The following is a 14,902-nucleotide window of genomic DNA, read 5'->3' as shown; positions in this document are numbered from 1 at the left end:
GTCCATAGTCTCCTCCCTTGTAGATTCCTGCTTCATCAACAAAAGACACACTAACATGGGTATCTTCATTGCCGAACACCCTTTACCAAATACCACAGATACAACAATTTAGGTGCAATGTTGTAATTTTATAAAGTTTCAATTAAAATTAACATCGAAAAGATTCAAACAAAATGGACAATATTTACTAAAACTTAAGAGGAAATTTAAAAATCAAATGATAAAGATTTTCGCAAAAAAAAAAAACAACAAAAATGAAGTGCACACTACAGAGTAACAATTAACTTTGGTAACTTAGGCTGAGTTTGTTTTGTGTATGTATTAAGATATAGACATTGAGACATAGACATTTGAGACATGGACATAAAATATTTGTGTCTATGTGCTGTTTGGATATGATAAACATGTTATTAATATAATGTCTAATACTATGTTTGGTTTACAAAGAACAAGACACTACCTAATTGAAAATGACCGTTTTGTCCTGTTAATTTAAATTAAAAATTAAATAATTAAAAGAAAGAAAAAGGCAAAAGCTATTCAGATTCCTATTTTTCCCAAGTTGGTTCGAGGGTTCCCCCCTCTATCCCCAGAAATCTCTTTTCTCCCTAGTTGGCGTCCTCATTCTTCGCCTTTTCTTGGATCTTTTCGGTGCGGTTCCTCCTCGTCAAGGATTCTTCTTCGTCGAGGTGAATCTCTATGGTTCTTCTTCTGCTCTTTTTTTCTTTTTCTCCTTCTTCTTCTTGATTGTTGTGTGGGTGTTTGCAAATCCACTTTTGTTACAGTGTGTTTGATGATTTGTTTCTAGGTTTAGGATATCGGGTTCAAGTATGGACTCAATGTGGACCCTTCGAAACTCCAAATTCTCCCGGATTCAGCTGATCTTCCAATGGTTGGGAAGCCCCTATATGGACTTGTCTCTGATTTAATCCACATTTGTGACTAGCATCAGGTTTCCCACACAACCCTTAGAGGTAAGAACCCAATGTCAAATTGAATTCACATTTCGTTTTATTTTTCTATCTGATTTTAGTCACACTTACTCCAAGTTGGGCAATTTGTTTGTTAGGAACTTCAGTAGTTTGTTTTTAATTTCACGTTATTAGTGAAAACAGAGAGAAGATAAAGTTGATTGCTTTCATGTGGTTGTTGTTATTATCATAAGAATTGATTGAAACCACCTCATTGGATGTGATTTTTTGTGGGCTGATTTTGAAAAACACTACTGCATAAAGGGAAAAAAGAATTCTCCAAAAGCATTAGAATTAAGAAAATTATTTGATATTATCTCTTTGAATTGAATCTGAATTTTTTTGCTATTTTTATTAACGTCTTTTTATTATCTCTTAATACTGCCAGATATTGCAATGCAATTAGTCATAATAATATTCAAAAAGGTGTTATGGTTAAAACCTCAAAAATCTTGTTGTGTCTCTGCATGATTCATTCCATTTTTCTAATAGGATTAGTGTATCTAAACCTACTCTTCTTTTCGCAATTATTTCCTATGTATGTTGAGATAAATAATTAATCATTTTTTGTGGAAACATGTTTTTAATTTCTAGCTTGTTAAATCAGAATTGGATGAAATGTTCATGATACTTTTTCTCTCTATTTATCATCTAAAAGTGTAAAACTGATGCTTTGATTTCTATTAGGTTTTCTGGGTTTTGTGCAAGCATCTTCTATGTTGGATAAATTTAGATAGCTTTCAATTGAATCAATCAAAAGGTATTTACACTTGTTGTTTCTTAGTGATAATCATATCTATCAAATCTTTGAATTATTCCCATTATTGTAGTTTGCTGTTTTTTAAGTTTTTACGGATGATATAACTATTTCCTAAATTCTCATTCACTTATATATGCAGGTTTCTTGTAGGCATTGTCATAGTTAGTCATAGCAATCTATCCGTCAAGCATGTTGATTTTCACAAAATCTGTATACATCCTCCATCAACCAAGAACTCTTAGTCATACTCCTCAAGACTACTACTCAGCTTCCAATTCTTGATAGCCATTTCTATTTTTGTTAAAGTTGTCTTGGTCTCCCAAAGAATACATCTGCAGGGATAAGAAAACTATTCTCACAACTATTGGTTGCTTTAAGAATAGCATAAGAGTTATATTAGTATAGTTTTAGGAAATACACCATTGTTTGTTGGATCCTTCACTTGTAATGAACTTATATGAATTGAAAATTCAATGGAAAGGGGTTTCTTTGATATTTATTTTGGTTTGCTGATTTTTTTAGCTAATAATATATTTTTTTTAACTTATAAGAGTATATTTTGTGCCAAAGAAGTGTAGAATAGTAGAAAATCATCACATACTAAGCAAAATTTGATGAAAGTGCTGCAGAAGTGCATAATTTTTGGGACAAAATTATACAATACAAGTAAATGAACACTAATAATTAATTTAAGTGAAGAATATTAACATACATAATGCAGAACTCAATAAAATTCAACAGAATGCACAAAAGAGTTGCAATGTAGCTAGTATACTTCACTTGTCCAGCATAAGAAAAAAAGAACATAACCCTGCGATTTCTATTAAGTTTACCAAAAGACCCTAGTAAGTTTTGCAAAATATCTTAATAAGTTTAGCAATACACCCGAATAAATTAACAATTAAGATAACCCAGTAAACCAACAATAGTTAAAAGTTGTCCATTATATCTCGTGCGAATGCTTCCTTTTCCTCGTCTAAGCTCCAAAAGGTTGCCTTCAATTCTGGATTCTGCACAAATTTTTTTGCAATCTGCACGATCTCCATTGTAGTGAAACCAAGACACTTCAGTGTACGGCCAAGATTCACTTGCTTATTCACACCAGACATTGCATTGGCTAGTACCTGCACATGCTTTCCTTGATCCTCAACTACAGATTTAAAAGTTTCTGCTAAGTTTGATAGGACCGCAGCATCATTGGTTTTTTTACTTGTAGTGTGACGTCCTTGATTTTTCTCACTTGATGAAGCAAATAAGGTTGAAAAGGTATTGGGTAGTTCGCTCTCGGCAGCTGCTAAATCTTCCATGTCAATATCGTTACCGCCTAAACCCAAGCCACCAGATGTGGCCGCAGCAAATGTAGAGCCAGGTGTGACATCTTCTTCAGCATCTTTTTCACTGCATGCATCAAGACCAGTAGCTCTATTCTTGCCAAAAATGCTCCCAAGACGTTCGAACAACGGAAATGGCTTGCCTGGAGTGTAGAGTATAACATTGCGACCCTGTACAACATAAAACAAAGCCAACAATTACATGTTCATAAAAGTGAGTACTTGTAAGAAGAATGAATAAATGCGAAAAAAATTATGATCACACCTTTTCCCAAGCTTCCAATACTTGTTTACTGTCCACTTCAACACACATCTTTTCGGAATTCCACTCAAAACCACTACAACCCAACATCTCAGCCACAAACATATATTTTTCTTTCAGCCGCTTGTGTTTGTTTCTGATGTGCTTCACAGTGAGACCACATCCAGGAAACTTTTCATTCATCTTGTCCGCCAGTTTTTGAAATGCCCCTGGCTTAAATTGACCGGCATCTGCCCTTTTGCCTTTAACAACCAATTCCTCCATAAACACCACAAACTGTTCAGTTTCTTGTTCAGTCCATTGGCGGGGTATGGAGGCCATTTGCTGCTAGATAAGAACAAATAAAGTAAACCATGGCAGCATAATTACTATCAAAATTAGAGTTCAATGGTATGAGAATTACTTACAGCAAAATAAAAGCTAATAGCAAATAAAACTAAAATATGTTTAATTAGAATAATCACTATTAAAACAATTAAAACAATTAAAACAAGACCTTGTCTAATTATATGTTTAATTGAAATACAAATTATGAATCCGAGTTGGCAAATACATATTGCACAAAGAAAAAAACTGAAATGAATTCAAATACAATAATTTATAGGCTAGGCCAATTGCAAACATAACAAAACCAGCAAAGATAAAAATTCTACTCGCCACGTTCTCCCCTCCATATTTCCCACATCTCGGTTGCTAGGTCCTCACGCCATTGAGTCCACTCATGGCTACTTTCCACAACATCAATTGTTTCACCTTCATCAACAATAGTATCATCTCCAATGGGTATGTGTTTTGGCGCAAGAGTTGCATCTTCTTCGGGATCAACATCCATGTTCATACGAATAAAGTTTTGTAACAAACAACAAGCAATAATAATGTGGCTTTGAACTCTAATAGGATAGAACGAGGGACTTCGTAGAATTCTCCATCTTTTCTTAAGCAACCCAAATCACCGCTCAATCACATTTCTAGCTGAAGAGTGCTTCTTATTAAATAATTCTAGACGATTTTGTGGTGCCCGATGACCTTGAACCCACTCATTCACATGATAGCGAACATTTCTATAAGGAGATAAAAATCCTCTGCCATTGGTATAGCCGGCATCCACTAAGTAATAACACCCTAAAACGGAAGGATGGAAAAATATAAGAAATATATGTAATTCTCATATTCAATAGTTATTATTCTTTTCAAAAGATTAATTTAGACATACCAATAGGTATTTTCAAGCCATTATGTCGAGTAATAGCATCCCTAAGTACCCTTGAATCAGATGCCGATCCTTCCCAACTGCTAAGGACATAGACGAAATTCATGTTCCGATTGCAAACTCTTAAGACATTGGTGGATATTCTAGATTTCCTCGTTCGATATATAGATTTATCACTCTTCGGGACTGTGACATCTATGTAAGTTCCATCTAATTCTCCTAGATAACCCTATCAAATGTAAAAAAAAAAACAGTTATTACACGCAGAGTAAACGTGACCAATAAAAATTAGAGCTACATACACGACCTACCTTGAACCATTTTCATCTGGGATCTACACAATCTTTCGGTACAGGGTCTGCCTTTGCAAATAAGATACTTTGGACACACAAAATCGAACGCAATACCTTGTGAAAATACCTACTAATAGTTTCACCAGACCTATAGAACCTAACCTGTACGCTGCGATTTTTGGTATGGTGAGCTAATATGATTAAGAAAGTAGCTACTTGCTCGTCTATGCCAACATGACCATCTTCGTCTAATCCACCTTGAACTTGTAGCAATTCACATAAAGTTGCAAATGCATTCAAACTCATTCTTAACTCCCATATGCAATTTCTATCTCCACCCTCCCCAATGATATTATCTAATGCATCTCTCTTTAGTGGCAATGTGTTCACTCTTCGACCAATCGAAGAATGACCCCGCCTTCTATTCCTAATATACATATATAGATTGACTAAAAAAAGCAGCATTAACGTGTCAAATTGCATTCTCATAATCCAGTAATATCCAACACATATCTTAATTTGTTCAGAATGATCCATCATCACTTCCTAAGAGACAATAACAAGTAAATACATAAAAGAAGAATCCTAATAATTTCTACAAATACATAATACAAATCATGATAGCAAACAACTTGGTAAGCAGTTTGATAACCAATTTTATAAACACAATACAAATAAATTATCCTCTACCATTCTTCAATAGATAATAATTAAAATTCTCACCTATTAATAATTTCATAAGCAATTTAATTAACATATTAATCAGCAATTAGAGCAACATTTTTATCACTAGTTTTATCAACAATCAGCACTAACAAGCTCAGCAGATCAGTAACAAAATTTTATTTATCACAGCAGCAACAACTCTTTCTACAATTCTTTTATTTTTGAAGATTTTGCTGCATAGTTGGCCAGAAAATGTTTGAGGGTGAGAACAATTTATCAAGTATAACTTATAATAAGTTTCTTTCAATTAGGCAGATGGCTTTTTCCATTCTTTTTCGTCTTCAATTAGGAAAAATAACTTATCAAGCTTCAAAATGCATTTAAAACAACCACCACCGAGATTATCCATTGCCTATTGAAGATTTCAGATGAAAACAAAATAAATAATGAACAATACCCAAATACCCAGGTTTACATACAATTCGAATATCCACATACCCAAATTCTGGATTAGCAATTAATCAACAATAACCCATCTGATAAATAATCAAAATTAAAGGAAGAAACTTCACAAAAGAAAAAATACCAGAGATGGCAAAGCACACCGAGAGGGCAGATGTTGCAGTGGCGGAGGATGAAAGACTCAACGCGCAGCAGAAGCACAGCTAGGGTTTGAGGTTAACGTGGCTACCAGATGGAGAGGCAAAGATGGCAGAGTAGCAACACAAGCTCACTGCGACCGGAGCAGAGCATGCAGAAATCAGATAGGAGAGTCGGCGGGAAGCATAGACAATGTGCGGCGGTGGTACACCTTCGATAATGCAGAACAACTACATAAGAAATTTTCACTGCTTAGGGTTTGATACAAAGAGGGGACCTTTTTGGAATTTCAAAAAATTAACGAGGACAAAATTGTCTGAAAATATTGATACTGATCCGTGTCCATCGCCCTTCATCCGTGTCTCAGCATTTTACCGAGACATGAAATACATGTAACTTGTGTGTGCTTGTGTGTAACCGTGTCCTTCTTATTTCTGTGTCTCAGAATCCAAACAATAGACACGTCTCACTGTGTCTATGTCTTGGCAAGATACGGACATCAAACAAATACAGCCTTATATCCATTGATCGGGATACGATGCCATCAATTGGCGAGAATACGTTACTAGCCACTTCACACAGGGGGAATACTATTGACAATCACTTTGGGGGGAAATAAGGGATGAGTCAATTATAATAATAGATAATACTGGTAAGCTAAGATATTAGGTTACTGGTGACGGTAAAAAATGGAGGTGAAGAACATCAAATTTAGCTGCTAGGACTAAATTCTCATTTTAAACTTTGGTCAACACAATAAACTAAATATTGTCAGTCCAACTACATTAAATAGCTCAGCTTAACATATTTTCATTTATAAAATTAAAAAGTGATCCTGACCTCAAAAGGGATTGTCGAAAAGACCTCATTAAAATAAAATATTTTATTTTACCATACCTGGCTCACGGGTGCGCAAATTAGTTTTTGGGTGTTTCGGTAGCCATAATAAGCAACATGCACCAAATTTGTTTCCATAATTGAGACACTATGACATAACTTATAAGATATTGATCTTTTACACTTTTATTTTTTTGAATTTTAAAATTTTAAAATTTATCCTTTCATTTTCAAATCTTTTTCCCTCTTGTTCATCTCTCATCTAATCATCTTCTACTTCGGTCTCTGCAACTCTTTCCTATCTTTCTCTTTTCTAAAATAAAAATTCAATTAGTCTCTTATTCTCCATAAATAGTTTATATGTCTTATATATCGTTGTTCTCTCTAATTGTCAAATATATACCTTCTCTTCAAATTTCACTAAATCTCTTTTTTTTAATGATTTTATTTAATCTTTTATTTGTTTATTTATTTATTTTTTAGATTGTTTGTTACAAGCTTGACCCTAGAAAGGAAGACGGTTTAGACAAAAATTAGTATTAGACACTAAGATATCCCTTTCATCATTGCCATTAAGGAAAAATAGAACCACAATGACTAATTCATAAAACAATCAAATGACCTATTACTGCCTGTTACAAAGCATTTTAGAGAGCAACTCCATGTAATACTTTTTTAGTATCATTTTTGACATCTACACTAACGGAATTAATTTAGAACTAAAATTTGCATATACAATATTTGAAATGAGACTAATTTCAGTAAAAAGAGACCAGATCATTTTAAATAAAAACCAATTAAATGTTGCCACTTGTGTAACGTATTACATGAACATTTGAATATTGTTATTGTAACATGGTGATAAAAAATCAATTAAACTAAATAATAAGTATTCAGTTGTATTCTTGCATTATTATTCTATTTTGTCATTATCTTTTTCTCAATTTGATAGAAAGATAGATCCAAAGCAATTCAATGTAAGTTTTTTTCAATTATTAAAAAAAAAGTCTAATTTTTCGTTAAATCCAAATACACAAAAATCTAATTTTTTTTTCTTCTAAATTTAATGAGCTAAAATATGCAATGCCTGTAATCTGTTTTTTTTTTTAATGTTTTTATGCTTAATTAAATAATATTTAAATAATATTTTATTAATGTGTAATATCTTTTAAATATGGTATATAATTATTAATTTGTAAACTCTATAATTTTTATTTTATATATATTCAAATAGGTCCCTAATAAATTTTAGGTTGGACGTTTTTGTCCTCAAGAAAATTTTATTATATTGAAGTCCTTAAATTTTATAAAAATAAGACATATAAATCCCTATTTTAGTTAAATTCGTTGTTTTCACTTGGATAAATAAATCCTTTAAAGTATGATGTAAGGACCTGGGTGTCTTATTTTTGTAAAGTTTAGAGATTTTAACATAATAAAATTTGTGTGGAGACAAAAACGTCTCATGCGAACTTAGGAACCTATTTTGATATATACTCTTTATTTTAGTTAATTTTTATAATTTAATTAAAAATATTTAAAATAATTAAAAATAATATAAAATTTAAATTTGAGTTAAGAATAAATATTAGAGTGACAAATTTCACATTAAATCTCAAATTAATTTTAATGATATATAGTTTCACAAATACTTATGTAACATCTTGTGAGATGCAAAATAAAATTGAACGAAAACCAAACATTAAACATGCTAAACTAAGGATATATATTCACTATTTACTATTATTTTTTAAAGTACTTTATTTATTACATACATATAATTAACTTAAATACTTTTGATTTTTATAAAAGAATGCTTGAAAAATTGTATCCAAATATGTACAAGATGTCTCTGGTACGGGTTGAGAGATGGATCGAGAACTTGCGGGTTAAGGCAGATGCCAGATCACTTGACTGGAGCAATGGGGGGAGGTACCTGCAAAGACACTCCGACGCTCAAGTCAGAATGGATCTAAGAGGTATAAGGTGTGAGGAATGAATGAATACCTGGAGGGACCTGGGTCATCTATTTATAGGTGATGGTGAATATCTTATCTTATCTTATTTGGCTAAGATAAGGGAGACGTTTGAATTATCTTATCTTATCTTATCTTATTTGACTAAGATAAGGGAGACGTTTGAATTCGAAAGTTGGTTATGAGCTCTAGTGGGCTGGTTCCGGGCCTTCTGGAAGGGCGAAGCGGGTCGGACCCTGGTAACCGGATTCGGAGACCATTCTGGGTGTAGGATCCGTGGGCCGGATCCGTAACAGTTGCCCTCGGAGCGAGAGAGTGAGGGTGCTCGGTCTCATCGCTGGAGAAACCTTTTCCTCGCCATTGTGGTTTGGCAAGGAGATCGTTGTTTGGTTTTTCCGATCGAGGTCGAGGATTTGGTGAGTTCCTAGCCGTCTCATGGTCAGGCGAGGAGCCCGTTGTTTATGCGTCTCATCACATGCCGGGTTTGATGACCGTTCCGAAGAAGGGCCCGGAGATCGGGTCTGGAACAGTTGCCCCCGGAGCATGAGAGTATGCTTTCTTGGTCTCAATGCTAAGTCATTGGAGAGTTCGATTCTCTGTGGTTCGGGAGACTGTGAGGGGTCTGAAAAGGGCGTGACGTCATCATGCACCAATTGGTAAGATGTTGATCAGTATGGCTTTTCGCGAGTTGGAAGACCGTCAGCTCATACTTGTTTTGTGTGGCCTTTTTTGGGCCATTATTGTGAACTTATTTTAGGCCTCTTGGTTGGCCGATTTCAAGACTTTGTTTATTTAGCTTATTTGGATTTCCGTTTTGTTGGCTTTGCGGGTGATCGATTCACGAGTCACTATTTTTGTTATTTGGATATCCGTTTTGTTATTTGGATATCCGTTTTATTGGCCTCAGGTGATCGATTCCCGGGTAGCCGTTTACTTATTCGGATATCCGTTTTATTATTTGAATATCCGTTTTATTGGCTTCGGGGTGATCGATTCCCGGGTAGCCGTTTACTTATTTGGATATCCGTTTTATTATTTGGATATCCGTTTTGTTGGCCTCGGGGTAATTGATTCCCGTGTAGCCATTTGCTTATTTGGATATCTGTTTTGTTATTTGGATATCCGTTTTGTTGGTCTCGGGGTGATTGATTCCCGGGTAGCCGTTTACTTATTTGGATATCCGTTTTATTATTTGGATATCCGTTTTGTTGGTCTCGGGGTGATCGATTCCCGAGTAGCCGTTTACTTATTTGGATATCTATTTTATTATTTGGATATTCGTTTTGTTGGCCTCGGGATGATCAATTCCCGGGTAGCCGTTTACTTATTTGGATATCCATTTTATTATTTGGATATCCATTTTGTTGGCCTCGGGGTGATCGATTTCCGGGTAGCCATTTACTTATTTGGATATCCGTTTTATTATTTGAATATCTGTTTTGTTGGCCTCGGGGTGCGGGTAGCCGTTTACTTATTTGGATATCCGTTTTATTGGCCTCGGGATGATCGATTCCCGGGTAGCCGTTTACTTATTTGGATATCCGTTTTATTATTTGGATATTCGTTTTGTTGGCCTCGGGATGATCGATTCCCGGGTAGCCGTTTACTTATTTGGATATCTGTTTTGTTATTTGGATATCCGTTTTATTGGCCTCGGGGTAATCGATTCCCGTGTAGCCGTTTGCTTATTTGGATATCCGTTTTGTTGGCCTTGGGGTAATCGATTCCCGTGTAGCCGCGTTTGGTTTGTGCCGTCAGATGGGGCAATGCTTTTGAGAAAATGAATTCTATTTATGGTTTGGGCCTCGTTAAAACCTCCCAATGTGGGTAAGAAAGAGTGCCCAGTAAGAAAATATACAATTAAACGACTTAAGCAATAAATGCAAGTAAAAAAGGCAAAATATAAAGGGTAAAGAGATAGTCTTAAACGACCTCAATCTTGTCGCTTTGGAAGGATGTTTCTACATATAGTAGCACCGTAAGTTGATGGAATTTCAGGATCTTGGAAGCTTGGTCCCGTCTAGTCTTTCGAGCATGTAGGCTCTTTTTTCAATTACCGTCCTAATTTGGTAGGGACCCTCCCAGTTGGGCGTGAGCATCCCTTCTCCGGGAGTGGGTGGACCGATATCGTTTTGTCGTAAGACGAGGTCTCCTGGTCCAAAGTCTCATCGTACCGTGATGCCATTGTACCTTAGACTTATTCTTTGATTTAGGGCTAGCTCCCGTAGGTGTGCTATGCTCCTGACCTTGTCTGCAAGGTCCCACTCTGCCTCTTTGTCGTTTTCTCGCACGGTTCTGCGCGGACTTTGGTCTTGGCGTGCATCGAGGTCGGCGAGGAAGATGCCTGCCGCATCTCGGGATCTCTTGCGGAGGGTCGAGCTGGTGTTCTCATACTCTACCGCGACTTTCCGGTCTCTGTGTATTGTGCCGATAGTGCCGTCATCGGCTTGGAACTTCATGAGTAAGAATTTGGTGAAGATGACCGCCGACAGGTTGTTAATGGTCTTTCTCCCGAGGATGATGTTTGTAGGTGGTGGAGTTCTTGAGGATGACAAATTCGGAGAGGATGGTCTTTCTTTGGTTCCCGGCTCCGATGGTGAGGGAAAGTATGATGGTGCCGTCCGGTTGAAGGAAGTTACCCCCGAGCCCGGTTACCCCATTATGGTGGGTTTGTAGGTTTTCGTTTCAGAGCCCGAGTTTGTCGAAGGATCCCTTGAAGAGGATGTTAGAATCTGATCATGTGTCGAGTAGTATTCTTCTGACCAGCCTGGTTCCTATCTTTGCGGAGATAACGAAGGGGGCATCTTTCGCCGAGGTGCCGTATTGGCAGTCCTCGGGGGAGAATGTTATCGCATTATTGGTGATGATTGTCGGGGTTTGGTTTCTGACTGTCAGGACCTTGAGGTTCTTTTTTAGTGCCGATTTTGACTTTTCCGGCTTATCCTTGCTTGTTATGACGTTGACAACTTTGGTCGGGTCTGTTTCCGGACTTTCCCGAGGGGCTTGTCTTTGTGTCCTTGGGTTGCATCCTTTCCTCTATGGTGATCTGTCTCTTTCTGTGCGTTTCTACTCCCTGATGATCTTGGCGAACTCGGAGAGCTTGCCGTCTCGTATGGCTTGCTCCAGAGCATCTTTTAAGTCGATGCAGTGCTGTGTTCTGTGCCCGTATCCTCGGTGGTAGTCACAATATAAATTCTTGTTGCCGCCCGTTCTTTCTTTAAGTGGTCGGGCCTTCGGAAGGACGCCTCGGTCAGTTATTTGGTGGTAGATCTCGGTGATGAGAGCTAACAAGAGGGTGTAATTTGAGCATTTGTCGGTTTGGAATGTTCCTTTTGGTTTTCTCTTGGTGGGGTGTTTTGGCGAGGTGCCGTACTGCCGTTCTGCCGTTTATTGGCCACCACGACTTGGCTCACCTCCTCATCGTTTACGTAATCCTTAGTGACGCTCTGAATCTCATGCATAGTCCAGACTGGCTTCGCGGTGAGATACTTTCAGAAGTCCTCATTCATAAGTCCATTGGTCAGGCAGAGGCTCGCGACTGAGTCCGTGAGTCTGTCGACCGTCAGGTATTTTCTCGTAGATTCGTCTTGTCTTTGGGTAATTTCGAGCAAGCTAATGGGGTGTTTAGCTTTGGTGATTTTGATAGTGAACTAGGCCATGAACTTTCTGGTGATATCGTGGAAGCTGGCTATGGACCCGTTTGGGAGGGTGTTGAACCATTTGATCGCAGGGCCAGCTAAGGTTATTGAGAAGGCCTTACACCGGATCATGTCGGCGGCTCCTTCCAGGTTCATCCTGGCCTCGCAGGCCGTTAGGTGTTCCCGGGAATCGTTGGTCCCGTCCTATTTCATGTCAGTGGGCTTGTTGAAGTCCTTCAGGAGTTTGGCTCTCAAGGATTTTTCTGTGAACGGGATGGCTTCCATTATCACGTGCATGTTCCCTGCTCGTTTGGCCTCCCGATGGTGCCGTCGGTCATCTTCTCCGCGTCGGTGTTTCGGGTCTAGGGAAACGCTGCGATCATGCTATTTGCAGTGTTGTTGCTCAGAGGGCCTGGTGTTCCTGGTATCGCGATGAGATTAGGTCTTGGAGGTCGCTTGGCTTGTATGCTTCGGGTGGTACCGTTCTTTGGGTGTAACTCGGCCTTTGAGGTTTTGCACCCTGAGGCACAACTCTTGGATTATCTGGACCGCCTTCTCTCCCAGGCCATCGGGTGGCTGGGCTTCAGTGGGAGGACGGTTGTCCTCTCTTGGTTGTTGCTGGGTTGGGGTTGGTTGGCGATGTGCCACGTTTATTATCCTCCCGTGGGTGGGAAGAGTGTTATCTTGGAGTTCGGGAGTTGGGCTTTGTAGGTTTTTGTTTGGGTGTCGGGTGGAGGATTGCTCCTCGAGGTTCTCCGTCATGCCGCCACGATTTGGCTGTCCCCCGTATCTGTGCAAGAACCTTGAGAACTTTCTTGATCTATTGGCTCCTGAGAGGTCTGAGCTTGGCCACGGTGGTAGCATTTAAGGAGGCCGTTCATGATGAGCTTCCTTATGAATTTTCAGTAAGGTCCGAAGGGGATCATGGCGACAGAGTTGTCACAGGTGAGGCGGCGGATGACAGAGGTTTGGAACCTAGTGTTGAAAGAGGTGACCTCGTGGGTTTGGAGGAAGAGCTTGAAGAGTTCAAAAGAAGAAGCAACCTCGGTGGGCATGGAGCCGAAGTAGAGGGAGAAGATGGGGCCATGGCGCTTGGAGAGACGGATGAGGGAGTGGTGAATGAGAGGATCCAAGAGGTGGAGGTGTCCCACTAAAGGGAGGCGAGACTTTGGGCTCAGAGGATTTGGAATTTCACCGTTGGAGTAGGGCGAGGGTGCATAAAGAGTGTTATCACTAAGAAGGTACTTGCAAGTAACATTGTTCCTTTGGGATTTCGCCATTGGAATAGGGCGAAGGTGTGTTATCGCTGCAAAGGTGATGTAAGTTAAGGAAACATTATTCCTTTGGGATTTCGCCGTTGGAGTAGGGCGAAAGGGTGCATAAACATGCAAATGTGATGCAAGTTAAGGAAACATTATTCCTTTGGGATTTCGCCGTTGGAGTAGGGCGAAGGCGTGTTATCCCTGCAAAGGTGATGCAAGTTAAGGAAACAATATTCCTTTGGGATTTCGCCGTTGGAGTAGGGCGAAAGGATGCATAAACATGCAAAGGTGATGCAAGTTAAGGAAACATTATTCCTTTTTGCTCTCAGTTGCAAGAAATCTGAGTTTGATGATTGCTCTTCTAGGTTATCCGCCATGCCGCCACAACGTTGCAAAGTCCCCACAGACGGCGCCAAGTTCTCGATCCATCTCTCAACCCGTACCAGAGACATCTTGTACATTGGCGCCGTCTGTGGGGAGGTACCTGCAAAGACACTTCGACGCTCAAGTCAGAATGGATCTAAGAGGTATAAGGTGTGAGGAATGAATGAATACCTGGAGGGACCTGGGTCCTCTATTTATAGGTGATGGTGAATATCTTATCTTATCTTATTTGGCTAAGATAAGGGAGACGTTTGAATTATCTTATCTTATCTTATCTTATTTGGCTAAGATAAGGGAGACGTTTGAATTCGAAAGTTGGTTATGAGCTCTAGTGGGCTGGTTCCGGGCTTTCTGGAAGGGCGAAGCGGGTCGGACCCTGGTAACCGGATTCGGAGACCATTCTGGGTGTAGGATCCGTGGGCCGGATCCGTAACAAAATACAAAGTATTTTTCATTCTAATTCTGTTTTAATTTATCAATATGATTTTTCAAAAGAACTATAATATTATAACAATTCCAATTTTGTGTTTTTTTAAAAATATTTTATTGAATTTAATTCTGATATATTGTTAGCATAAAATTATTTTACACGTAAATCTAATCATATAATGTTATATTAGTAAAAATAATTATTTTTTATATTTGATCGCATGAATAGTCATTCAAGAGAATAGTTGTATACAATAGTATAAAATAGTATAAAATATTTTAC

At 38.1% G+C, this 14,902-nt stretch overlaps 2 protein-coding genes and 1 long non-coding RNA gene across 3 annotated transcripts; 1 reads left to right on the top strand and 2 right to left on the bottom strand.

Annotated features, from left to right (window-relative positions):
- Window positions 516-2,164, top strand: LOC110265944. Its single transcript, XR_002352640.1, has 3 exons — window positions 516-689; window positions 815-974; window positions 1,871-2,164. It is a non-coding gene; the product is annotated as an uncharacterized LOC110265944 (long non-coding RNA).
- LOC110262474 lies at window positions 2,532-4,156 on the bottom strand. The gene is made up of 4 exons (XM_021108269.1): window positions 3,978-4,156; window positions 3,732-3,744; window positions 3,328-3,648; window positions 2,532-3,233 (listed from the first exon to the last, which is right to left on the bottom strand). The coding sequence occupies exons 1-4, from the start codon at window positions 4,154-4,156 to the stop codon at window positions 2,661-2,663; spliced, it is 1,086 nt and encodes a 361-aa protein (XP_020963928.1). The 3' UTR covers window positions 2,532-2,660.
- LOC107611154 lies at window positions 3,827-11,365 on the bottom strand. Its single transcript, XM_021108268.1, has 4 exons — window positions 11,153-11,365; window positions 4,873-5,373; window positions 4,538-4,763; window positions 3,827-4,446 (listed from the first exon to the last, which is right to left on the bottom strand). Exons 1-4 carry the CDS (start codon window positions 11,363-11,365, stop codon window positions 4,274-4,276), a joined length of 1,113 nt encoding a protein of 370 aa, XP_020963927.1. The 3' UTR covers window positions 3,827-4,273.

This window comes from Arachis ipaensis, chromosome B08 (assembly GCF_000816755.2).
Source record: "Arachis ipaensis cultivar K30076 chromosome B08, Araip1.1, whole genome shotgun sequence".
In the NCBI taxonomy this organism is placed as follows: Eukaryota; Viridiplantae; Streptophyta; class Magnoliopsida; order Fabales; family Fabaceae; genus Arachis; species Arachis ipaensis.
This window is presented reverse-complemented; position numbering and strand designations above follow the sequence as displayed.

Coding starts and splice junctions, on each gene's coding strand:
- LOC110262474 (XM_021108269.1), bottom strand. CDS start 4,156: ATGGATGTTGATCCCGAAGAAGATGCAACTCTTGCGCCAAAACACATA. Junction 3,234..3,327: donor TATTGGAAGCTTGGGAAAAG/GTGTGATCATAA, acceptor TATGTTGTACAG/GGTCGCAATGTTATACTCTA.
- LOC107611154 (XM_021108268.1), bottom strand. CDS start 11,365: ATGAAGTTCCAAGCCGATGACGGCACTATCGGCACAATACACAGAGAC. Junction 5,374..11,152: donor AGTGGGACCTTGCAGACAAG/GTCAGGAGCATA, acceptor ATTGTCTCTTAG/GAAGTGATGATGGATCATTC. Junction 4,447..4,537: donor TGGCTTGAAAATACCTATTG/GTATGTCTAAAT, acceptor CTTCCGTTTTAG/GGTGTTATTACTTAGTGGAT.